This window comes from Babylonia areolata, chromosome 18, assembly GCF_041734735.1.
Source record: "Babylonia areolata isolate BAREFJ2019XMU chromosome 18, ASM4173473v1, whole genome shotgun sequence".
Classification (NCBI taxonomy): domain Eukaryota; kingdom Metazoa; phylum Mollusca; class Gastropoda; order Neogastropoda; family Buccinidae; genus Babylonia; species Babylonia areolata.
Genome location: NC_134893.1, coordinates 14,836,406 through 14,861,475, shown reverse-complemented (window position 1 = coordinate 14,861,475; position 25,070 = coordinate 14,836,406). Strand labels below are relative to the sequence as shown.

The 25,070-nt window shown below is 43.3% G+C and overlaps 1 protein-coding gene across 1 annotated transcript in view; it reads left to right on the top strand.

The window, feature by feature from the left end:
* LOC143292005 (polycystin-1-like) overlaps window positions 1–25,070 on the top strand; it is a 90,202-nt gene that overhangs the window by 22,064 nt on the left and 43,068 nt on the right. Inside the window, exons 3-12 of the mRNA XM_076602161.1 lie at window positions 1,533–1,658; window positions 5,741–5,997; window positions 8,294–8,702; window positions 9,197–9,373; window positions 9,859–10,044; window positions 11,861–12,044; window positions 14,089–14,147; window positions 15,972–16,103; window positions 16,581–21,631; window positions 23,879–24,086. Of these exons, the coding sequence (XP_076458276.1) occupies window positions 1,533–1,658; window positions 5,741–5,997; window positions 8,294–8,702; window positions 9,197–9,373; window positions 9,859–10,044; window positions 11,861–12,044; window positions 14,089–14,147; window positions 15,972–16,103; window positions 16,581–21,631; window positions 23,879–24,086 (6,789 nt within the window). The remainder of the gene's footprint in view (window positions 1–1,532; window positions 1,659–5,740; window positions 5,998–8,293; window positions 8,703–9,196; window positions 9,374–9,858; window positions 10,045–11,860; window positions 12,045–14,088; window positions 14,148–15,971; window positions 16,104–16,580; window positions 21,632–23,878; window positions 24,087–25,070) is intronic.

Here is a 25,070-nt window from a genome sequence, read left to right as displayed (position 1 = left end):
TAAAATGCACACACACACACACACACACACACACACACACAGAGTATGAAAGCGATGCCCAGAATGCCTTGTTGCAGGAAGACTGTCTAATTCGAGTAAAAGAAGGGTTTGTCCTTAATTGGGTTAGAATGCATCCAGTTGCTTTGGCAGGGTAGCTTGGTCTGGATTTACACAGAGAAATTTACATTTTTATTCTACATAATTCCTACATTAATTGCTTCATCATAAAGACTCAGGGGAACAGGTACAACAGTGGGAAGTAAAACACACACACACACACACACACACACACACACACACATGTCCACATCAAGAGTTGTACGAATAAAATAAAAAGATATCTTTTGATCTAATTTTTTTTTAACTCTGAAATTTCTGTTATGGTATAAAAAAAATTTTTTTTAAAGTATGATAATTATTGACAAATAAATCAGCTTTTTCTATTTAAAAAAAAGACAAAAAAAGACTGAAAACAAAAACATAAAAAAACACACAAGAAATTCTTTGCCAACACCCTTTACATAGATGAAAGCAGCGAATCCCCAATTCTTGTGATTTCATAGTACAGTTGTTGGTGATGATGATGATGATGATCACCATCATCATCACCAAATCATCCAAGTCACTTTCAGTTATACTGGGTTGCTTTAAAAATGTCAAAAAGCATTTCATGTACCTCTAGCTTCAAGATCTTTATGTATATTTAGTTATGTTTATTTGTTTTGTAAATAATAAATGGAAATATAATAACATGTATGAAACAATCAAGCATGGTTCATGTGTTGTTTGATCTTGATAAACTGGCAATTTCCTAGCTGTTTTTTATTTTTATTTTTTAAAAGACAGATTAATGTGGAGCTGCAAACATGGCACTGCTTTTTATTTATTATTATTATCATTATTTTGTTGTTGCTGTTCTCCATACACCCCTCCCAGTGCTTTGGTGCCCAAACCCACACCTCCTCTCTCCCAGTCTCCAGACACCAAAAAGAAAAGCAACAACAAAGGGTTGGGTTGGAGAGTGGGGGTGGGGGTGGCATTATCAGCACATTATTGTCATGTCTGAATGTGAGTGCATTTTCTTGTTTGTTTGTTGTTGTTGTGTTTGTTTGTTGGTTTTTTTTGTTTTTTTTTTGTTTGTTTGTTTGTTTTTTTGTGCATGTTGCTTATATTTGTGTGGATCTTTTTCCCAGAGTTGTTCCCGTTCCTTTTTCCTGTAACCTGTGTGTGTGTGTGTGTGTGTGTGTGTGTGTGTGTGTGTGTGTGTGTGTGTGAGGGCAGTCCAACCCTTCCATATTTAATCTCCTCTTTCATTTGATTAACTCACTTTTACTGAGCAGAATTTCAGAAATCCTGGAACTCGTTGGAGAGAACTCCTCAAAGGATGAAGCCGTTCTCCCTGCTGAAATGGCGACTTTGCAGTGTACTCGTCTAACATGTCAAGACTAATGTGTGTGCCTCTTTTTCCCCTCTGTCTCTCTCTCTCTCTCTCTTCGCCTCCTTGGACCGGCACTTTTGCCGGGGTCTTGTAGTGCCGTGCGCTGCTCCTGTGCGTACCCTGCGCTCTGTGGCCCATACCAGACCCAAGCCCATCCACACCTTCCCTAACTGGAACAGTGTCTGCTCTTTTTGGTTCAATGCTACCGACTGTAGCCAGGGTGAGTGCTCTCCCTTTGTCCTTGTTTAACATGTCTCTCATTGATTTTGTTCAGCTGCAGGCATATGTGGTTAACGTAGTGGTATGGTGTAGAATCACTCACCTGGAGAACTTTTCCACTTCGACAGTGTATGTAGTTTGTAGAGGATAGTTGTTTGGTGATGGGATATTGCCTGTTTCCATCATTATATGAGCTGTGGATTACATCCACTCTAAAGAATTGTTTTTGATATGTGATTAATATAGATTTGTTGTACCATAGTGTTTAAAAGTGGGAAACCATGTCCTTAAATTTGATATTTTAGATCTGGATGTGTGTGTGTGTGTGTCTTAGAAAGGATGTTCAACATTAGCAACAAGAAGAAAACATTCATAAATATATGAATGCTATAATTTTTGTTTCAAAGCAGGATCACGATTATCAAACAAACAGAAGACACCATATGTGTTACTGTTCAAGTAAGTTAAGTTTATTTGCAGTTAGCTCCAGTACATTATGTTTTGACAATAATGTATTCATAAGTTGTCTAACCAAAGAAAATGGGTACAGATACTGTAAGTTTATAGGATAAGTGTTATGTTCTTATAATTGTGATGATTATTATTACATTTTTCTTGTTGTTGAGAAACTGTTTCAGTTTAATATATATATATATATATATATATATATATGTGTGTGTGTGTGTGTGTGTGTGTGTGTGTGTGTGTGTGTGTGTGTGTGTGTGTGTGTACATATATATTTTATTTTAAATAGACAGACAGACAGATGTAGATAAATATATAAAGGCTATGTGATCAGCATATGGTGAGTAAAAAGTTGATGTTGTACTGGAAAATCAGAATGAAGCGCAATTCAGAATCTTTGCTCATAGAGTCACAATACGTTCATTGATATTGACAGTTCTGAGATGTAAAGTCTGTAAGTATTCATACTCACAGTAAATATTTGCTTTTCTTGTTGTTACCCATGCTTTGCATGTGCGCACACGTGTGTGTGTGTGTGTGTGTGTGTGTGTGTGTGTGTGTGTGTGTGTGTGTGTGTGTGTGTGTGTGTGTGACATCAATTGTATTTAAAGTCATTTGCCATGATAACATCCATTTTTCCTCCTCACTTTAAAAAAAAAAGAAAAAAAGTTTTTAGTTGTTGTCTGTTGTATGATGATTATTTTTCCACCCTTTTTTTTTTCTTCCTCAATTGTTGTCTGGAAGTCCATTGTATCAAAGGAAAGTGAGTGGCCTGTGAAGGAGGTGGCTTCGTGCCTAATTCAGGTTGTATAGAGGTCATAGACGGGTGGTGTTGAACTGGCAGATCAAAATCGTTGGATATATCTGCTGGGTGTTGATGAATAGGTGTGAATGTTTGAGAGGGTGTGTGAGGGGGTATATGTCTGTGTGAGGTGGGGTTGGGGGGTTAGACAAAAAGAGAGTATCTGCACCCATGAAGGTGGGTGTATATACACATATGCCACTTTCTCTCGCCTTTCTCACGCAAACATGCATGTATGCACGCATGTGCACAGACACACCACAAATTGATACACACAGACTCAGACACAGACACAGACACACACATGCACACACACACACACACACACACACACACACACACAGAATTGCACACACACACAGAATTGCACACACACACACACACACACACACACACACACACACACACACACACACACACAGCGAGTCTATAATCACTCTATGTGTATAGACATTAAATTGAACTGTGTGCAAATACACACTTTCCCTCATCCTTTATGAGATTTGTCCAGTGCATGTGTAAGTTGTTCTGTGCATTTACAGTATTTATTTCCTATCCAGCAGAATGGATGCAAAAAAAGCAATAATGGCTATGCCATCTCCCTCATAAAATAAAAATTTATTTCTTTTTCTTGTCAGTTCACACACACACACACACACACACACACACACACACACACACACACACAGAGAGAGCTACAGCACACCCCTCAGCCTCACACCCCCACACATTCCTGCACCCACACACATAATGCTTCCAACACCCTCCTCCCCACTGCCCCTCCCCTCCCCCCACACACTCACAAAAACACCCATGCACTCCACAATTACCAGTAAAAGATAGAACTTCAACCTCAGGCTTCAGACCTTCAGGTGACCACAGGGCTCAGCAGAAGGAGGTAGTGGTGTGTGTTATCAGAGCCAGTACTGGGTTTCCTCTGCCAGTTTACTTCTCCCACACCCCCACACCCCCTCTTTTCCTCTCCTTCTTCTTCTCCTTTTCTTTCCCCCTTTCTTTCCAAACCAGATCAATTAGGGCTGTGAAAACACTGTGCCCATATCTGGGGGCTTAGGTTCTGTTTACTCACTGCCACACCAAGATTGGCGGGATTTTTTTTTGGAATGTGACCAAACTGAGTTAGATAAGGTGATTTGGTGGGGATGGTTGGTCTGAGAGGGGACAGGAGACAGGGGAGGGAGGGACCACAGGGTCAGTTCTGGCTCGATCTAGGTTCCGTAGACATTTTTGTCTCAGCTTGGTCATTTTGCCTGTTTCTTCTCGTTTTTTGTCATGGTCATTTATTAATATCCTTTGGTGTTTTTTTTGTTTTTTTTTCATGTTCATTAAGAGCTTTTTCTCTCTTTTTTTTTCTAAAGAATTATTTTCTCCAGTGTCTCAAAAACTCCTACGTCTTCCTTAAGGTCTCAGAGTGTTAAACAGTCCAAGCAATGTGTACTTAATCTATCTGGGTTTATTTGTAATGATTTATAGAAACCACTTTTTTTTATGCAAACAAATGCAGTCATGCACATACACACACGCACATTTACAGACGCACAAACACACACACACACACACACACACACACACACTGGTAAACGTTTATGTTATTGTGGTGTTATGTGCTCCCTTTGGAAGAATATCCTTTATTTATGTGTAATGCTTAAATGATTAACCAATAACTGTGATAATGTGAAACTTATCAATGATTCAGATATTTGTTAAAATGGCACAGATGATGCTTTTGTCTTTAGCCAGTGTATTTAATGATACTGTTGTGTTCCGATACAAATTATGTAATATGAATGTGTACCATTGAGGAAAAAAAAATAGAGCAATGAAATTATTGAATAATTTCTTGAGGAAGAAATGAGGTGTGTGTGTGTGTGTGTGTGTGTGTGTGGAGAGAGAGAGAGAGAGAGAGAGAGAGAGAGATGTTAAAAAATGTGAAATGCAGTCTACAAATCTAGTCAGTACATAAAAAAGTAAAATACAGTCACAAATCCAGTGAGTACATGTTTTCAGAAATTGTGAGAAAACATGCTGAAATCTTATTCTGTGCATTTGTTTTTGAGATGTGGTTTTGTATTAAATGAATTTTCTTGATTTTGTGTGATAGTCATAAAATTTTGAGAAGACATGCTCCCAAAAATTATTATGTGTATTTGATTTTTAGTCTGAATAATTTTGTATTGCAAATATCTTTCTTGTTTTAGAAATAGACTGCACTGGATTGTGCTATATTTTTAATGGGCTATATTCTCTGCGCTGTGAAGGCACTTAAAAAAATAAATAACTTGGAGGATTTTTTCCCTTTAAGATATCTTACATTTATTGTCATAACTTGTCTGCACGTGGAAAAAAAAACAACAGCAATTTTGTTTCCTTGTTTTGTTTATTTAACTGTGTGATGAGTTGATGGTTTTTCTGTTGTTGTTTTTCTGAATTCTGCTTCATTTTTTTGTCTCAAAATGTTTAATTTTGAGTATGGCTTTTGTAATAGTTGTTTAATGTTGTGTTAAAAGTTTTTTCATGATTTGTTTGATTTTCATATTTTTAAAAAGTGCACTGCATTTTTTTATATACACTGGAATTGCTATGGTTTTATTTTGTGCTCACTTTTTTCCCCATGATTTGTTTTGATTTTCACATTCTTTAGGCATATTTCCAAGTTTTTAAGCAATCCTTTTATAATGGATTTGCAGCGGTTAAAATCAGCTGTTTTTTTATATTCTTTAGACATATTTCACAGTTTTTAATCACTTTTTTACATATTAGATTTGCAGCAGTTAAAACAGCTGTTCTGTTACACGTAGGTCCCTCCGAAGCAGGGGCTTGTGTGCTGAGCGTGGACACGCTGGATGTATCGGTGGTCCAATTCTCCACCTTCACCACTCAGACGGACGCCTTGACCTGTCGGGACTACTGTTTCTCCCTCAACTCCAGCTACCATGCCTTTGAGAACACCACCTTCCATTGCCTGTGCGGGGAGAGCCTGGGTTCAAACACATGCTCCGACTGCAACAGTGCTACCCTGTCTTCCACTGTTGTTACAATGTGCCAGTTTATGCGGGTCAGTTACAGACAGAGTCATGGAGTGCTTTTCGCTTATGCTGTGTCTTACTCTTCTAAGAATAGCTCTCATTTTAAATTGGCAGACAGTTTGTTTGATTTTTGTTGTTTGTCTTCATGTACATCTTGAAATGAAAAAGTGTTGTTCTTTTTTACCTTTTCAAAATATGTACCACACTTCAGACCTATGCATATCACATTTTTTCACAGAGAAAATACAGATAATCAGGGTGAACGTGCAATACTGGTTTTAATCTTCTTATGCAATATTGATTTTCTAAACATGTACAATTTGACATGTAAATATGTGTGTCATTGTATTGAATAGTAAACATGTCATCAAAGTATTATTCAAGGCATATGTTGGAAGCATAACGTTTAGCCAAGACACAGTGGCTGAAAACGAGCCTCAACATTAATAAACAAATATTTCAGGCTGCTAACAAAGCTGTGAACAATTAAGTACATGCTGCTAAAACTGCATATTATAATGCCAAAATTGCTGCATGTGCCACCTCCAAAATGTTGTATTCAATCACCAACAAACTCCTTTGCAAATCCGACCCCTCTCCCCTTCCCCACCCTCCCAGCTTCCACAAGCACTTTCAGATTTCTTCACCAGTAAGATCCTGGACCTCTGTTAGACTCTTGACTCTCATTCTGTCGCCTCCTCAGTCTTTCCTGACCCACCTTTCTTTGGCATCCCCCCTCACTTCCTTCCAGCCTGTCTCTGTTGACACTGTCAAGAGAATTATCGGACAGTCAAGCATTAACACATGCGAAGTTGACCCTCTTCCCGCTTCCTTCCTCATCCACTGCCTTGACACACTTCTTCCACACATCACTGCTGTTATCAACAACTCTCCAGTAACAGTAACTTAAATTACCCATTTCAGTCTGCTTACCACACTGGTCATAGCACTTAGACAGCCCTTCTCCAAATTGCCAACAATTTATTAACTTGTCTTGACAACAACGAAATCTCCATTCTCTCCCTCCTTGATCTTTCAGCTGCCTTTGATACTGTTGATCATCAGATTTTCCTCAACCGTCTGAATCGCACTTTTGGAATCTGTGATCTTGCTCTCTCATGGTTCCATTCTTATCTGTCTGACCAGTCCAAAGTTGTTTCTGTTTGCGGTCTTTCATCCTCCCCTTCCGATGTACAGTTTGGTGTGCCACAAGGCTCCATGCTTGGGCCCATTCTGTTTGTTCTCTATACACAACTTATTTCCACCATTGTGAATCATCATTAGTTGTCCCATCATAGCTTTTCTGATGACAACCAGCTGTATCTGTTGGGACCTCTGTCTCTCCTTCCCTCTCTCATTGACTCTACTCAGGCCTGCATCTCCGATCTGAAGACATGGATGACTGAAAACAAGCTTAAATTAATTGAGGATAAAACTGAAATCATGATTATCACCCCAGAAAGACTTTGCCACTCAGTCTCTCTTCCTTCCTCAGTCTCCCTCAGTGGCACCAACATTCCTCTTCCCTCTTCCGTGTGTAATTTTGGTGTCATACTTGATCAGTCTCTTTCCTATCAGCAGCATGTTGCAAATATATGCAAACTGTGTTACTTTGAAATTCGCAGAATTGCATCCATTCATCATCTCCTGACTGAAGATGCAACCAAAACTCTCCTCTGTGTCTTTGTGCTGTCCCACCTGGATTATTGTAATTCCCTACTTGTTGGTTCACCCAGCTACCTCATTGCTAGGCTTCAGAAAGTCCAGAACTATGCTGCTTGTCTTGTCTTTCATTCCTTTAATTTGATCACGTCTCTCCTTTTTAATGATGATTGATGTCTTGTGTTCAGTTTTTCCATTTGATACATATGTGTTCTATTTGTAAATGCCTAGGGCTTATTTTCAGGGCGTAAATGCTCATAATGATAATAATAATAATAATAATAATAATAATAACTATGTTTTTCAGATTAAGTCTCAATACTTATTGTGTCACTCATCTTGCACAAACTATTTTCAAATAAAAAGCAGGACTTTCAGATATAGTTTTTAAGGAACTTGATAACTTATAGATGAACTAACATTGAATATTCAATATTGGCAAATTCTTTTTTGTTGTTGTTGTTTAAATTGAATATATGGTTAATCATTACAAACAGAAAGAGTTCCCCTATTAAATGAAAGACAGAAATCAATCCTTAAGAAATATATTGGAGTACTTGTTATTGACTCAACATCTCGTTCATTTTTTTTTTTTCAGCTCAAGAACAACCACTTTCATCTCCTTTTTCTTTTCTTCTTCATATCTTTTTGGTCTGATTTCAGGTACCTGACGTTTCTCACATTTTATCGGATGTGGCTGTTACGTTCACCTCCCCCATCATCACCCATTCTCCAGTCACTTTCACAGTGTCCGGTGTGCCCAGTCTAGTCACCTCTCTCTCATGGACGTTTGGTGACGGTGCTCAGCAAAGCAACAACTCTGCAGTCACCGTCAGCCACACATACCTTTACGCCGGGTCCTTTCTAGTCCGTGTGGAGCTGTGCGGCCTCGGGGTGTGTCGGATGGTGCAGGTGCGTGTGTGGGTGGACACGCAGAATGTGCAGACCACCCTGACCTGCCCCAGCGTCTCGGAGGTCGAGGAGAAGATTGACCTGAACGTCTCTCTGTCCAACGTCTACTCATCCACTGTCAAGTGGACCAGGAGCTCCTCCACTGGTGGTACTGTTCCTGGTAAGGCTTTTTGTTGTTGTTTTTCCCCCTATGATGTTGTGCTAAAAGGATGCATTGACTGGGAGAGGTGGTGTGTGTGCGTGTGTGTGTGTGTGTTTATGTCTGTTTTGAACCTGTGTTAAAAGTGTACATGCGTGTGTGTCCATGTGTAAGTGTGTTTCAATCGAACCTTAAAAAAACCCCAGCTTATTTCAACCGCAATTTATTCATACCCGTTTGTTCAACAACTAAAAAAATTCATTCATTATTTGATTTGATTTGATTTGATATGATATGGATACTAAAATAGTGCCTATCCCCAGTCGGAGACAAGCTCTAAGCGCTTTACAAACTCAGGGTCATTTGCACAACAGGCTGCCTACCTGTGTAGAGCCGATGGACGGCTGCCATTGGGCACTCATCATTCGTTTCCTGTGTCATTCAGTCAGATTTCAGGCACGCACACATACACACTCACACAGACATGTAACATTTTATCCTCTCTCCCTGGCCAGTGGGTGGCTGCAGCAGTGGATGGACTGCCTTCAGCGGCCGGTGCATCAAGAGCCTGTCGCGGAGCAAGGGACTGTCGCAGGCCGAGAGCTCCTGCAACTCCAAGGGCGGCACTCTCCTGAGACTGAACAGTCTGGAGGAGGAGCAGCAGATACCTTCCCTGCTGTCACTCTCTGCTTGTGAGTGTGTGTGTGAGTGTGTTTGTGTGTGTGTGTGTGATGTCACTCAGTATTCTGATATGATTGTATTAGTGACTTTGGTACTGTTAAACCATTCTTGTACAGGAGTGTTGTTGACAAAGAGTTGAATCTCTTTTTTTTTCTTTTTTTTTTTTTTTGCCCTGGGTAAAAAGATGATGATGATATAGATTATGATAATGTTGATAATGATAATTGAAAAATAACTTATCATTGTTATCTTCTTCTTTTTTTTAATTTACTATCATGCAGCTTACAAGCCCACCAAAAACAAAACAGACATACACACTCATGCACATATTCACACACACACACACACAGACAGACACACACACACACACACACACACACACACACACACACACACACAAACACTTTCTTTTTCTCCCCTTCAAAACAGAAGCCACATCCCCCACACACAGTGTCCACTGCAAACTGTGCAGTGCAAATATTTCTCCTGTGCACAGCCTCCACAGCATGGGTAGGGGCAAGGTACAATGGGTCCGTGTATAAGTGGGAAGCCACATCAGAGGCAGCATACTTTCTGCGAGCTCTGTCCATCGATCGGAGCAGTGGAGACTGTTTGGTGATGACCTTCACTGGGCTTGTGGCTGCTGACTGCTCCAGCCAACACCCTTTCCTCTGTCAGCAAGGTAAGGTTCAGACGTCATTATAATGATAACTATTAGAATGATGATGATATAATAATACTAATACCAATACAACTACAACTACTATTAATGATGATAGTTATAATAATTGTAACAATGATAATAGTAATAATGCTAATTGACAATCACACCTGCCGAGCAGGGATCTTGTGTCATTTACAATAAGCAACTATGCCTGCATAAACATGCATGCATCAGGCACATCAAAAACAAACAAATGTGTGCACTCCCAAACATGCAGACAAACACACCTGCCAATGCACACACACGATCAGCAGAAGTTCAAGAAATTAAAGAAGAGGTTTCTTTGGTTATTTAGATGCTCTAAAGAAGAGGTTTCTTTGGTTATTTAGATGCTCTAAAGAAGAGGTTTCTTTGGTTATTTAGATGCTGTAAAGAAGAGGTTTCTTTGGTTATTTAGATGCTGTAAAGAAGAGGTTTCTTTGGTTATTTAGATGCTGTAAAGAAGAGGTTTCTTTTGTTATTTAGATACTGTAAAGAAGAGGTTTCTTTGGTTATTTAGAAGCTCTAAAGAAGAGGTTTCTTTGGTTATTTAGATACTGTAAAGAAGAGGTTTCTTTGGTTATTTAGATGCTGTAAAGAAGAGGTTTCTTTGGTTATTTAGATGCTGTAAAGAAGAGGTTTCTTTGGTTATTTAGATGCTGTAAAGAAGAGGTTTCTTTGGTTATTTAGATGCTGTAAAGAAGAGGTTTCTTTGGTTATTTAGATGCTGTAAAGAAGAGGTTTCTTTGGTTATTTAGATACTGTAAAGAAGAGGTTTCTTTGGTTATTTAGATGCTGTAAAGAAGAGGTTTCTTTGGTTATTTAGATACTGTAAAGAAGAGGTTTCTTTGGTTATTTAGATGCTGTAAAGAAGAGGTTTCTTTGGTTATTTAGATGCTGTAAAGAAGAGGTTTCTTTGGTTATTTAGATACTGTAAAGAAAGAGGTTTCTTTGGTTATTTAGATACTGTAAAGAAGAGGTTTCTTTGGTTATTTAGATGCTGAAAATTCATGATTCTGTCTGTGTACAGCTCAAATCTCTACTCACTCTCCTTCAGTGTAGTACTGAGGTATTGTCTGTTCTCCATGCCGAAAGCAACAGTCTTTGCCTGTCGAAGAATAAAACAGAAGATTGTGAAAGAAGTTAGAAACTTACTGTACCAAGGGAGCTTACAAGGGCAGAAATGTCCTCCTTTAAGTCTTTAACAATCATGGTTCACTTTATTCAGCTGTACAGAATAATGCATAGTATTAGCTTTGGTAGGTTTGTTTATATATTTTATTTTTACCATCTCACATTCAGTATTATTACAAGGCTGATTAGATTGATTTTGATGATGGATCCTCTTACAACAGGAAATTTTGTGCACATCATTAAAAAGAGCCACAAAGAGGGAACAGTTACAGGCTGCAAGCCGCCTGCAGTTACTACTGGTTTTTGTATTTTTCAATGTCATGGTGTAATTGATGTTGCTAAACAAAAGCACTGCAATCCCAGAAAGAAATTAAAACACAGAGAGGTGACTGACAACCTGATCTGTGAGTTCTGTCTTATCTCAGTGTGGTGACAGTCCTTCACTGACAAGTATTCTTGTTGGCAGCAGTCAAGGGGTTAATTTTATGGATGTTTTATGAGGTAAAAACTTTTCTTTTAAAGAATCATATGCAGATCATGTGACCATCTCAATTTCTAATACTGTGGATGTCTCAAAATGGGGAAACTAATGTGGCGATGAAGATGCAAACACAATTCACTATCAAACTTCAACAGAGGGTAAATCACTCTCTGTGGACAGAGGCAGAACCGTGCCCTTTGGGACAGCAGCTGGCATCCAGTGGACTGTGCTATTATGTGGAGACGACTGCAAGCAGTTGGGAGCAGGCACGCAAGATGTGTCAAGGGTATAACAATGGAGACCTGGCCACCCTGACAGATCAGACCATCAGCACTGACGTGATCACCTCTTTGAACATTGCCAGGTGAGCTCTGAGTTGGTTTGGTTTGGTGTTGGGGTGTGGATGATTGTGTGTTTCTGGGGGAGAGGGGAGTGAGTGCACTTGTGTGTGTGGTGTTTGTGTTCATGTGTGTGAGGGTGGGGGGTGAGTGAGAGAGAGTGTGTGTGTGTGTGTGTGTGGCGTATCTGTGAGTGTGTGTTTGTGAGGTACACTTGTGTGTGTGTGTGTGTGTGTGTGTGTGTATTCTTTTGTTCAACATCTGTCCACAATTGTTATTTTAGATGAAAATTCCCCCATTCTTCTACCTCACGCCTGCCTCGTCTAATCACTCCTCTCTCCTTCAGTTTGCATTAAAAGAAAAAGAAGAAAAATAAAACAGCAAACTAACTAGTCAAATGGCACATTTACAACAGAGAGGCAGTGGAGCTCTTAATTGAACTTTGAACTATTTCAGTTGTGTGTTTGTGTGAGTGTGTATGTGTTTATTTGTATGTTTGTGTGAGAGTATTTGTGTATGTATGTTTGTGTGTGTGTGTGCCTGTGTGTGTGTGTGTGTGTGTGTGTGTGTGTGTGTGTATAACCATCTGCCATAAGTGGTTAGCGTCACAGACTGACGGCTGGGAGGACGCTGGTTCGAATCCCAGTGGAGGTGGGTTTTTCGGCCCGTGGTTGGCTCCTACCCAGAGCTGAGTCTGCTGTGGGCTTAAATGGGGAGACTGGGACCACACAGTCGAGTGTCATCCACTTCAAGGATGCATCTTTGGGTGTGTTGTTCTAATTACCTGACCAACACTGCAAGTGTCTGTATCTCTCGGGCCTGGTTAACGCCGGGCTATCATTATGACAGGAAGCGTAGAGTACAGCCTTGTCACTTAGTCCCAAACCAAAATGGACCTCCATAGCAACAAAATCATCGTCATCGTCATCCTCCTCCTCCTTCATCATCATCAACATAAACAAAACAGTCTCAAAGTCTGTGGCCTTTCATGCCCTGCTGTCATGGTGACCTCAGCTTTGATACCCCTCCACTTCTGTGCTGGGGGTGAGTCCTGTCAATGTCTTCAGTGTTGGCAGATTCATGGGGGGGTGTTGTTTTAGGGACTCCACTCTGGGAGGGACGCTCACTCAGTCTGGGTCCGTGACTAAGCCATTATTGTCGTTAGTAGGGGTTTAGTAGGTGGTGTCCTAAGTACATTAAATCAGAACAGGCACCACTGAACACCACCGAAGTGACTCAGCAGCAGTGCAGGGTCTCCTCTGGTGTGTGGCCACCTGGCGACCTAACATTGATGGTTCCCTGCAGACTGTCGACGGTAGAACTGTGACGGACGAACCCGGGTGTGGCCATATATGGGGGAATCTAAATGAGCAGTGTGGGAGTAATGCCACTGAAATGGTGCAGATGATGGGGCAGCAAAAAAAAAAAAAAAAAAATATATATATATATATGTAGCCGGGTTGGCTACAGTCTTTGTTGGGCCAGCTTAGCAGTATTATTTTGTACAGTGACAGTTGTGTTATGAGGTCTGGGAAATGTTGAGGGTTTTATTCCTTCACTTTGGTTTGGGTCACAATGGCAGTGGTAAAGGTTCTCACCCTCCCTGCCTAGACCTGCGTTGTGTCACTGTGCACACTGACGCCATAATTGATTTTCACATCATCATGCATGATTCTGTCCTTACTTCAATCCAGACCACAAAATCGCATGTAACACTTTGTACCCCATCAATAAAACAGCCGAGTGCACTGTCAGAGCCACACTTCATACATGAAACACACGCAGTGTCATCAGAAACACACTTTATCCCATTGAATGAAAACACTGATGAACAAGGTAAAGCCAGCAAGCTAAGACGGCCTTGTGAGAATACAACTGATTGAGAAAGTTAAAGTGAACATGCCCACTGCAGCACAGAAATATTTGTACTCTGTCCAAGGGAAGCAACCGGTTGTTATGGATAAATCAGAAACATCAGTAAATTCAGTCAGTGATAAGAAGCATTGTTTGGATTGTGAAATATGTAGGCTGTGTCTTTATGGGTGAATTTTATTTTTTTCATGATGCCAGTGCCACCTGGATAGGCTTGACTGCCCCGAACCTGCTGGGTCACTACACTTGGGTGGACGGCATGTCACTCATCTGGAGCAACTGGATGGGTGGAGGGGGTCCGGTGGGACTGCCCTGGCCCTGTGTCAGTGTCAAGTCCAGCGGTCAGTGGGAACCCACTGCCTGCGATGAGACCTTGCCATTCATCTGCCAGTACTCTCTCAATGGTAAATTCTGGGAATGCGGGCAGGGATGTTCTGTATGTATCTATTTAGTCTGTGATCTTTCTGTCTCTTCGTCTCTCTTTTTCTAAGGAGGAAGGTGACAGAATGGTAAGACTCTTATCTCTGCCAATACAGTGTCCATGACGGTCTGGGTTCAAATTTCAGCTTCACCGTTTTTCCCAAGTTTGACTGGAAAATGAAACTGAGCATCTGGTCATTCAGATAAGATGATAAATTGAGGTCCCATGTGTGGCGCACCAGCACTTGGCACACTGAAAAATAACCCATGGCAACATAAGTTGTGTCCTCTGGCAAAATTCTTAGAAGAAATCCACAGGGATAGGTACACATATGTATATCCATGCACTCAAGGCCTAAACGCGTTGAGTTATGCTGATGTCAGGCATCTGCCTAGCAGATGTGGTGTTGTGTATGTGGATTTGTCCAAATGCATTGACACCTTCTGGAGAAACTGAAACTGAAACCGGACTAGAAACACATAATACAAAATATGGTGGGCATCCAGATGTTTACTTACTGTAGCATTCCCAGGAGTGTGATCAGAAGGACGTGTTCAGTATTGCCTGCTAACATTTACTAGGTTCCTTACTAAGTGCAGTGATCACACAATTGTGGAGCTAGACTGACACTGAGTGCTTCATGTGCAGAACTGGTGACCTCCGGCCTGCACGTGGCAGGAACGGTGGATCTGAAGAGCAACTCCACCTTCCAGACGCTGAGCGCCTACACCCAGACTGTGCCTTCCAACGCTGACGAGACCATTGTGATGCCAGGTCAGTTCACTCCTTTTGCCCATGTGTCTCTCCTGATACTCTTTTTCAGCTTCTGAAGGAAATCTGTGTTCTAAACTTGATTTCAGTTTTATGTAGACTGAAAAAGATTTGGGTGATTTTGTCATTTTATGTTGCTTTCAATATTTCCTACTTGATTAGTTTTATGTTAACTTAAGCTGACTTGAGTAAACTTGTCATTTTACATTTTACATATTTTCAATATTTCTTACTTGATTAAAATTTTTTTACATGGACTGAGCGAAACATGGGTGAATTGGTCTTTTATGTTGTTTTGATCAACAATCTAGCATTATTTTGGGTTATCTTCAACTGGTTTGAATAACTGCCGGGTGCCCAGCCCTGGATTTCACTGTCTTCTTCATTCCTTTACAGTCCCTCCCTCACATCATTTGAAACAAATCTAAAAACATTCCTTTTCAAGCAATCTCTACATAATCAAGGCATTCCATTCCATTCAGTGGATCTGTATCTATTTCTTCCATTTGTATTTGTGTGTGTATGTGTGTGTGTGTGTATGCATGCATGTATGTGTGTTAATGTGTGTACGAGTTCTTGTGTGCTTTTTCTGACTGGCATGTTATTGTAAAGCACTTTGAGAGGTTTGAAAGCTCCATAAAAATATATTATTATCATTACGTCAGACAAGGCCCAAAGCATGTAGCTGAAGTCATGTAACAGCCATATTTCTTCTTCCATAAGACCTCCAGTGATGGTGATTGGTCTGAGTAGCTAGTTTGTCCCTTGTGCAGCAAACATTTTATGCATGCAAAAGAACCCATGGCAGCAAAACAGTATGTATGAATTCACTTAAACATGTCTTTACTTTATTTTGGCTCCTTAATCAAGCTTTTTATGATGTTTTCAGGAGTATGGTTTGCTCAAGATGGACTTCTGCTAGAAATCAACTTCAATGTAGAGGCGCGGTCTGACAGCAATATTGTGGGCATCCAGGTACTCAGGCCTACCTGTCCATCAAGCAAAGTGGTCATCCGACCAGGTGAGAACAGCTGGCTGATGTCTCTGCTGTCATTCATGTTGTTGGTGAGGTTAACAACTTTGTTGTTGATATGTGGGCATCATCTTCTTATTCTTTGTTCCAGTTGTTTGATATTTTGGATGTGTTCTGTTGGGGCCAGCTAGCTTTGATGATTTTTAGTTTTGACAGTTTGCCATTGTTTTTTTTTCTTTGAAAGTAAATTCACCATCTGAAATGACTTTATCTGAACACTCTAGAAACATGGGTAGAATTTCAGAGTCCTTAGCGGTGAAAAAAACTGGAGGAAAAATTTGTTTCACACCACAACCTTTTCCACCTCAGCGTGGGAAAGTGTACCATGTCACTTGAGAAACCAGTGAGACGAAAGCTGGCCTGAATATTAGCATGATAGTTGAGGACATTTAAAATGCCTCTCATTCACTCATTGGAATGCTGGCAACACACTGACATGTGGCATGTTTTGTTTGTGTTGCGCAGGCTGTCAACAGAAAGCATTTACTCATTGCGGAAATGCAGCAGATGCATCCTCTTGTCCAAGCCTTCCTGCGTGCAGCATTGAGAGCGAGCACCCTTGCCCACTGACCAGCACCTGCATCTCCAGCTCTACTGTTTGCAGCTGTGCTTCCTCCACAGTGTCCACCAACATCGACTGTTCCAACACAACCCCCGACTCTGAGCTGAAGTACACCATGATTGGGGAAGCGGTGTATGAGATTCCTGCAGCAGGGGGCTCCTTTGTGGCCAGAGTCCAGGACAGGATTGAGGTCCAGGCCAATGATATTCTAGCATTGCAGAGCAAAAATTCAGACTTTGGCTTCTGTGAGGTGGACCCCTACTCGCCCTGGCAGCAGGTGGGTTTCATCCGTGTGGGTGACAAGTGGGCCACGGTGAACAAAGAACTGTCTCTGTCTTACTACACTGAGCAGAAGAACTACGTTTGTAAAGTCAACGCTGTGTATGGCAGTCCAAAGCTTGTAGCTGTTCCAGACATTCTGGCTTATGCACCAGACTCTGGGACCTACAGCTTTTCAGTGGAAGTGGAGGGGTCTGCTGGCATGCCTGATTCCTGCAACGTGGAAGTGGTCCAAGAGGTAGGGGATCTGATGTGGCTGTACCCTGCCCTCATCACAGTGTCTGGTAGCTCAGTGGTGTATGTGGAGGCGGGGGTAAAGCAATACCTGGTGGCCATGGTGACCAAAGGCTCCCTGCTCCAGATGGTGTGGGAGGCCAGCTCTGGTGTGTCCAGAAACGGGGCCTGGGTAGCAGCCTGTCCTGGCGTTGTGCCGGCTGGAGTGGCGGAGTGTCACAACACCACCAGTGAACTGGCAAACCCCTTCATGGTGTTTGATGACACCTTTTCCACCTCCACCTCTGTGTCCTTGACCCTGAACGTGTCCAACAGTCTGGGCTGGAAGAGTGAGACTGTGGTGGTGTATGCGGTGGACCCCATCCACAACTTGGCATTGACCCACTCCGGCTGTTTGTCTACCACAACATGCTTTCCGCTGGTGGAAGTGGGTGTCATTCAGAAATTTCAGACCACCAAATCCAGTGGCAGCGTAGATTTATACGAGTTCCAGAAGAACGGGACAGTCATTCAATCTGGTCGAAAAGCCAGCCTGTCCCATACTTTTTCAATGCCTGGTGTGTATGAGATCAGCGTGAATGCATCCAATGGCTTGAACTCCATGACGGCTTCAATGCAGGTGACAGCCAAAGTGAGGGCACAGCTGGCAGGTGTTGTCCTGGGACCCACCAGTCCTATGATAGTAAGAGATGGTTCTGATCTGACAGTGACTCTCAACATGTCTGTTGCCCAGTCAGCTGAAGTGACGGTCACCTGGGACTTTGGAGATGGTCATTCAAATTCCAGTGTGGAGCAGGCTGCTGGGGAAGCTCTTAGCCTCCAGAAGACCCATGCTTACACTGCACCGGGGTCTTACATTCTGAAGGTGACCCTGCTGGATGCCTTTGGAGAAGAGGTGAATGTGACCTCTCAGGTGAATGTCCTGTCTGTCATTGGGTCACTGACGACTCTTGTTTCTCCCACGACCATCGCTGCTGGTAACTCCACTGCAGTCACAGTCTCTGTCGGGTCAGGTTCCAACAGCCCTAACTTTGGTACCATCTCCTACACCTTTGACTTTCAAGATGGCCATGTGAACAAGCACAACAGCACTAACAACAGCAAAACAGTTCATCATGTTTTTCATACCAGCGGAACATACAATGTCACCATTACAGTTAGTAACCAAGTAAGCTCTCGGTCAACTACCACTGACATTATTGTGCATGTGTGTCCCACTGCAGTAAACTTAACTTATGATGGTCCTAAGAATGTGTCAGAACAACTGACATTCACAGCCCTAGTGGACCAAGGCTCAGATCTGAAATATGAATTTGACTTTGGAGATGGGTCTTCAATCAGTAAATTGTACAACGGTGTTGTTGTCCACACCTACAGTACGCCCAACAGTTACAATGCCTCAGTGACCGTCAGGAATGCTGTGTGCTCTGTGTCTGACATACAGACTGTGATTGTAATGAATGCCAACACACTGGTGGTAGGCATGATCAGCCATGATTCTTATGTTGCGATTAATCAGTCAGTGAAAGCTGCTGTGGATGTTGTCACCTTGGACCTGCAAAAGGTGTCTTTGGTCTGGATGGCTCAGAATACAAAGTCTTCCAAATATGTGTACAACTTGACACTTCGTGGATTCACCTCCATCCAGTTTACGTTTTCAGAAGCAGTGCCGTATAGAATATCAGTGACAGTGAAGTTGGACAATGGACCTTCCCGTGTGGCTTCCTCCACCATCATTGTCCAAGAACCAGTGACCAATGTCACCCTAACTGCACCTGATCTGGTCAGCATGGTACACAGCCAGCCCACCATGGTTACCTTCCTGGCCAACTCACCAGATGGTACAGACATTGACTTCCGCTGGTACAACAATGGGGCTCTTCTGTCCAGTCAAGGACCCAACATTACAGTGGCCATGAGCACAGCCGGCTTGTCCAACATCTCTGTGGTTGCCTTCAATGAAGTGAGCCAGGTTGGCACCTGGTCTCTGGTGGATGTGCAGCACACCATAGAGAATGTCACGCTGGCTTGTCTGACATGTATCAACACCAAATTTGTTGCCACAAATACTTTGTCTCAGTTCAACTGCACTTTTGTAGGTTCATCAGCCACTGTTGTATGGACTGTGGGGACCACCCAAAACAAAGGAACACTCTTCCAGCACACTTTCAGTGTCACAGGACTGCAGTCAATTCAAGTGACAGTGTCCAATCGTGTCAGTTCACAGAATGCTACTTTCGATGTGGTCATAGAGGAGGCAGTGAGTGCATTGACCCTGACAGCTGACAAGCCGGTGACCAGTGAGGGGTCATCTGTCCGTCTGACTGCTGACCACTCGCAGGGCACAGACGTCATCTACACCTGGCAGTGTGGCTTCCAGCCTCCCTACAACACCTCCTCCCCCACCACACACATCGCCTTCACCTCTTGGGGTTTGCACAACTGCAGTGTGGTGGCGGCCAACAACGTATCTTCCCAGCAGGCCACACTGGATATCCAGGTGCTGGAGAACATCACATCGCTGGGTGTCAAGAACCTGACAGCGGGCAGCATGCTGTACATCCCCATCAACAGGTCAGCAGGTGTGGAGGTGGAGTGCAACACCTACTTCAAGGTCAACTTCACCTGGAGTGTCATGAAGGCTGGAGCAGTGATCCGCACAGAGAACGGCCCTCTCCTCACCTACACCTTCACCACCCCTGATTACTATAACCTGACGCTGGTAGCCATCAACGCCATCAGCTCTCTAACCGTGAACATCAGAGTGGAGGCTCTGGAAGAGATCAGCAATCTGCGTCTGACATCCAATGACACGACAGTGCTAGTGGGAGATGGTGTACAGCTCACAGCCACCACTGACTCGGGATCTTACCCCAAGTTTGAGTGGTTTGTAGATGGCGTTCTTCAACAGAATGTCAGTGGCTGGCAGTCTTTCCCTATCTCTTTCAACTCTGCAGGCAGTTATGTGATTGAGGTCAGTGCTACCAACCCACTGAGCTCTCTGTCAGCCAACTTCAGCATCTTGGTGCAGTACCCAGTACAGAACATCCATCTGAACACATCATTGGACATGGGCCACCCCTTTGTCAGTCAGTACAGCACTCTGACCTTTCAGAGCAGCATCTCCCAGGGGTCGGATCCTGTGTTCCACTGGACTGTGGACTCCCCATCTTCTAAACAGACCCACATAGGCAGAACGCTGAAGCAAATATTCAGCGAGACTGGGGACTACAGCATCCTCCTTGTGGTGTCCAATACAGTCAGTCAGGAAAACAGGACATTTGAGGTCCACGTGGAAAAGGCCATCACCAGTCTTAATCTGTCAGTGTCACCCAGCACTGCTGTTGCCACAGGAACTCAGCTGTCATTTGTAGGAACCTCCAATTCTGATGCCTTCCCAGTCAGCTATGACTGGACAATCCATGGGCAGAATTACACGGGATCCAGCCAGTCCCAGTCCTTCAGTGCTCCTGGGTTCTACTCCATCAAACTGTTGGCTTTCAACAACATCAGCTTGCTGGAAGAAAAAGAGACGATTGAGGTGCAGGACCCTGTGACAGGATTACAGATGTCGGACTGCAATATGACTCGTCAGGTGGCTGTCACCTCCACCCTGTCTGCCACTGCACAAGGCACCAACATCTCTTTTTCTTGGATTGTCCAGCTGCCAACTCAGAACCGTACCTCTCTGGGTCCTACACTGACCCTGGTCTTCCCGACAGCAGGAAGCTACCCTGTGCACGTGTTGGCTGGGAACAAGGTGAGACAAGAAACTCTCACCTGCACGGTGCTGGTTCAGGAACCCGTTGCCAATGTGGCTGTCCACGTTGATGATCCTACCATTGACTACATCTTCACCAACCAGAACGTCACCTTCAGAATCACAGGGGATTACCTGACTGATGCTGTCTACACTTGGGACTTTGTGGGTCTGCACATGGACACCACCAACACCTCCACCTACCTGAAAACCTTCACTGTGGCCCAGCCGGTGACACTGGTGGTCACTGTGGCCAACGATATCAGCATGTCACAGGTATCTGTCAACTTCACGGTGCAGGACCTCCGCTGTAACCTGCCAGTGGTGACTCCAGTAGGCAGCGATTCACGCACCACCCTGCGCTCCAAGACCACCCAGTTTGATGTCTACATCGACAACAAAGGATGCAGTGAGTACGTCGTCACACACACCTGGAAGATCTACGACGCCAAGGACTGTACACAGGCATTGTCCACCAGCTCCCTCAGCCTGTCGTCCGTGGAAATGAATACACCTACGTTGATCTTACCTGCAGCTGTCCTCCCAGCCACAAAACAGTACTTCTGTGTGCACTACACTCTGGGCTATCAGAAGACGCCGGTGGCAGAGGAGGTGTTCTATAACCTGACCGTAGAAGCCACTCCCCTGGTGGCCATCATCAGCGGTGGTGGGTGGCAACAGGTGGACGGATCAGGGCAGGTGTGTCTGGACGGCAGTCTGTCCTACAACCCTGACCAGCCGGGCAGAGGGTCCACTGGCATGATCTTCGCCTGGATGTGTAAGGTAAGGTTCTCAGTGATCAGGAAACGGTTGTAGTAACACATATCATTTACTGAAAGTGATAACAGAAAAGAACTCTGATTTCCTTGTTGAAAAATGTGTGTGTTGGGTTTGTGTGTTCATACATGTGCACATTTGTGTTAACATTTGAGTTGTGTATTTGTGTAGTGTACATGTTTTATATGTATGTGCATACACCCAAGCATGAAAGAAGAAGAAAACTTTTTGTACACACATGCACACACACATACACACACATGCACACACACACACACACACACACACACACACACACACACACAGAGGTTCATAGAGAGAGACATAAACACATACACACACACACACACACACACACACACACACACAGGTTTATAGAGAGAGACATAAACACACACACACACACACACACACACACACATCTATGCATATACTTTCATATACACATATACCCACGTCTTTATGAGTTGCTTGCCATGACTGGGTTCCTGCTGGCTCACAGGCGCTGAGCAGTGCCACTTGTTTCAAGCCTGTGACCAACTCCAGCAGCTCCCTCTGCCTCCCCTCCTTGGCCGTAGGAACCTACAATGTCACACTGACTGTTGTGCTCTCTGGCTCCTCCCAGACTGCCCAATCCACCAACCAGATGGTCAGTATAAATCATAATGCCCTGTTCTTACTTTTTTCGACCAGCGTTGTTGTCATCATCATTGTACAACTGTTGTTGTTGGCATGGAGTTGTTCATTGACTGGCGCAGTAGCCGAGTGGTTAAAGCATTGGACTTTCAATCTAAGGGACCTGGGTTCGAATCACAGTGACAGCACCTGGTGGGTAAAGGGTGGAGATTTTTACGATCTCCCAGGTCAACATATGTGCAGATCTGCTAGTGCCTGAACCCTCTTCGTGTGTAAACGCATGCAGAAGATCAAATACGCACGTTAAAGATCCTGTAATCCATGTCAGTGTTCGGTGGGTTATGGAAGCAAGAACATACCCAGCATGCACACCCCCGAAAGCGGAGTATGACTGCCTACATGGCGGGGTAAAAACGGTCATGCACGTAAAAGCCCACTCGTGTACATGCGAGTGAACGTGGGAGTTGCAGCCCACGAACGCAGAAGAAGAAGAAGAGTTGTTCATTGCTCAGTATTCACTGATGTTGCCAATATTCACAGCTATCTCCTTGTGATTATTCACTTCATTCATCATCATTCTGTCAGAGGTTCTATAGGGGGCAGGTGGCAGAATGGTTAAGATGCTCATCTGCTAATACATTGTCCGTGAGGGTCTGGGTTTGAATCCCACTCTCGCCTTTTCTCCCAATCGAACTGAGCTTGTAGTCATTCAGATGAGATGTTAAACCGAGGTCCCATGTGCACTGAAAAAGAACCCATGGCAACGAGAGTGTTGTTCTCTGGCAAAATTGTATCGAAGAAATCCATTCTGATAAGTACACAAATATATATATGCATGCACTCAAGGCCTAAGCGCGTTTGGTTATGCTGCTGGTCAGGCATCTACCTTGCAGATGTGGTGTAGCATATATGGATTTGCCCGAACGCAGTTACGCCTTCTTGAGAAACTGAAACTGTTCTGTTGTTACTGTTCTCTTGCTGTTATTTTTGTCATTGTTCTCTGCTGGTTTTTTTTTCTGCTCATGTATTTCTTGCCTTTTTGTCAGCAAATCAGCAGATGTGTCAGCAAAAATTTCTCTTTCAGAGATGATAAAGTATGCTTGTATTTTGTGTCTTTTTTTGTCATTGTTTTCAGTTGTTCTTTTGTCACTGTGTTCTTCCGAGTTTTTATCACCATTTTCTTTGCTTATCTTTTGTCCTCATCTTCTGTTGACCTTTCATCACTCTTCTCTGCTGTTATTTTGTCGCCATTCCATTCTGGTCTTTTGTCATTGTTCTCTTTTGTTGTTTGGTCACTTTTCTGTTCTTTTCTCATCGTTCTGCTCTTTTGTCATCACTCTTTGCTGTTCCTTAATCATAAGTGAGCTGATTTTTTTTTTTTTGTCAACTAGACCAGCTGTCTACTCAACATTTGTAACTATGGTCATTCTGCTGCTCGAGTGCTTTTGTGAGTGGGTGTGTGTTGCTTTGGCTTATGCCCTTGGACTGAACAAAAGAACGGCATGATGGTTACAGCTGGAAGTGGTGATCGCCACACCGCCGCTCCTGTCAGTGGGGGTGGAATGTGTGTCCTGCGAAGCCACTGGGGATTACCGCATCAGCTCTAGCCATCACGGGGCTCTGGCTGCATCCTGTGAGAGCTGCGGTCCTGTCACCTACACCTGGACTGTCATGCGTGACGGGGTTACGCCTGTGTCCGTGGGCGCTGGTGACACATCAACAGGTAAGTCACTGGAAACCAACTGACCACATCAACAGGTAAGTCACTGGAAACCAACTGACCACATCAACAGGTAAGTCATTGGAAACCAACCGACCACATCAACAGGTAAGTCATTGGAAACCAACCGACCGCATCAACAGGTAAGCCATTGGAAACCAACTGACCACATCAACAGGTAAGTCATTGGAAACTAACCGACCACATCAACAGGTAAGTCATTGGAAACTAACTGACCACATCAACAGGTAAGTCATTGGAAACCAACCGACCACATCAACAGGTAAGTCATTGGAAACCAACCGACCACATCAACAGGTAAGTCATTGGAAACTAACCGACCACATCAACAGGTAAGTCATTGGAAACCAACCGACCACATCAACAGGTAAGTCATTGGAAACCAACCGACCACATCAACAGGTTAGTCATTGGAAACTAACCGACCACATCAACAGGTAAGCCATTGGAAACTAACCGACCACATCAACAGGTAAGTCATTGGAAACCAACCGACCACATCAACAGGTTAGTCATTGGAAACTAACCGACCACATCAACAGGTAAGTCATTGGAAAGTAACCGACCACATCAACAGGTTAGTCATTGGAAACTAACCGACCACATCAACAGGTTAGTCATTGGAAACTAACCGACCACATCAACAGGTAAGTCATTGGAAAGTAACCGACCACATCAACAGGTAAGTCATTGGAAACCAACCGACCACATCAACAGGTAAGTCATTGGAAACCAACCGACCACACCAGCAGGTAAATCACTTGCAACCAACAGATCTCATAAACAGGTAAGTCACTGGAAACCAACCGACCACACCAACAGGTAAGTCACTGGAAACCAACCGACCACACCAACAGGTAAGTCACTGGAAACCAACTGACCACATCAACAGGTAAGTCACTGGAAACCAACCGACCACACCAACAGGTAAGTCAGTGGAAACCAACAACCACACCAACAGGTAAG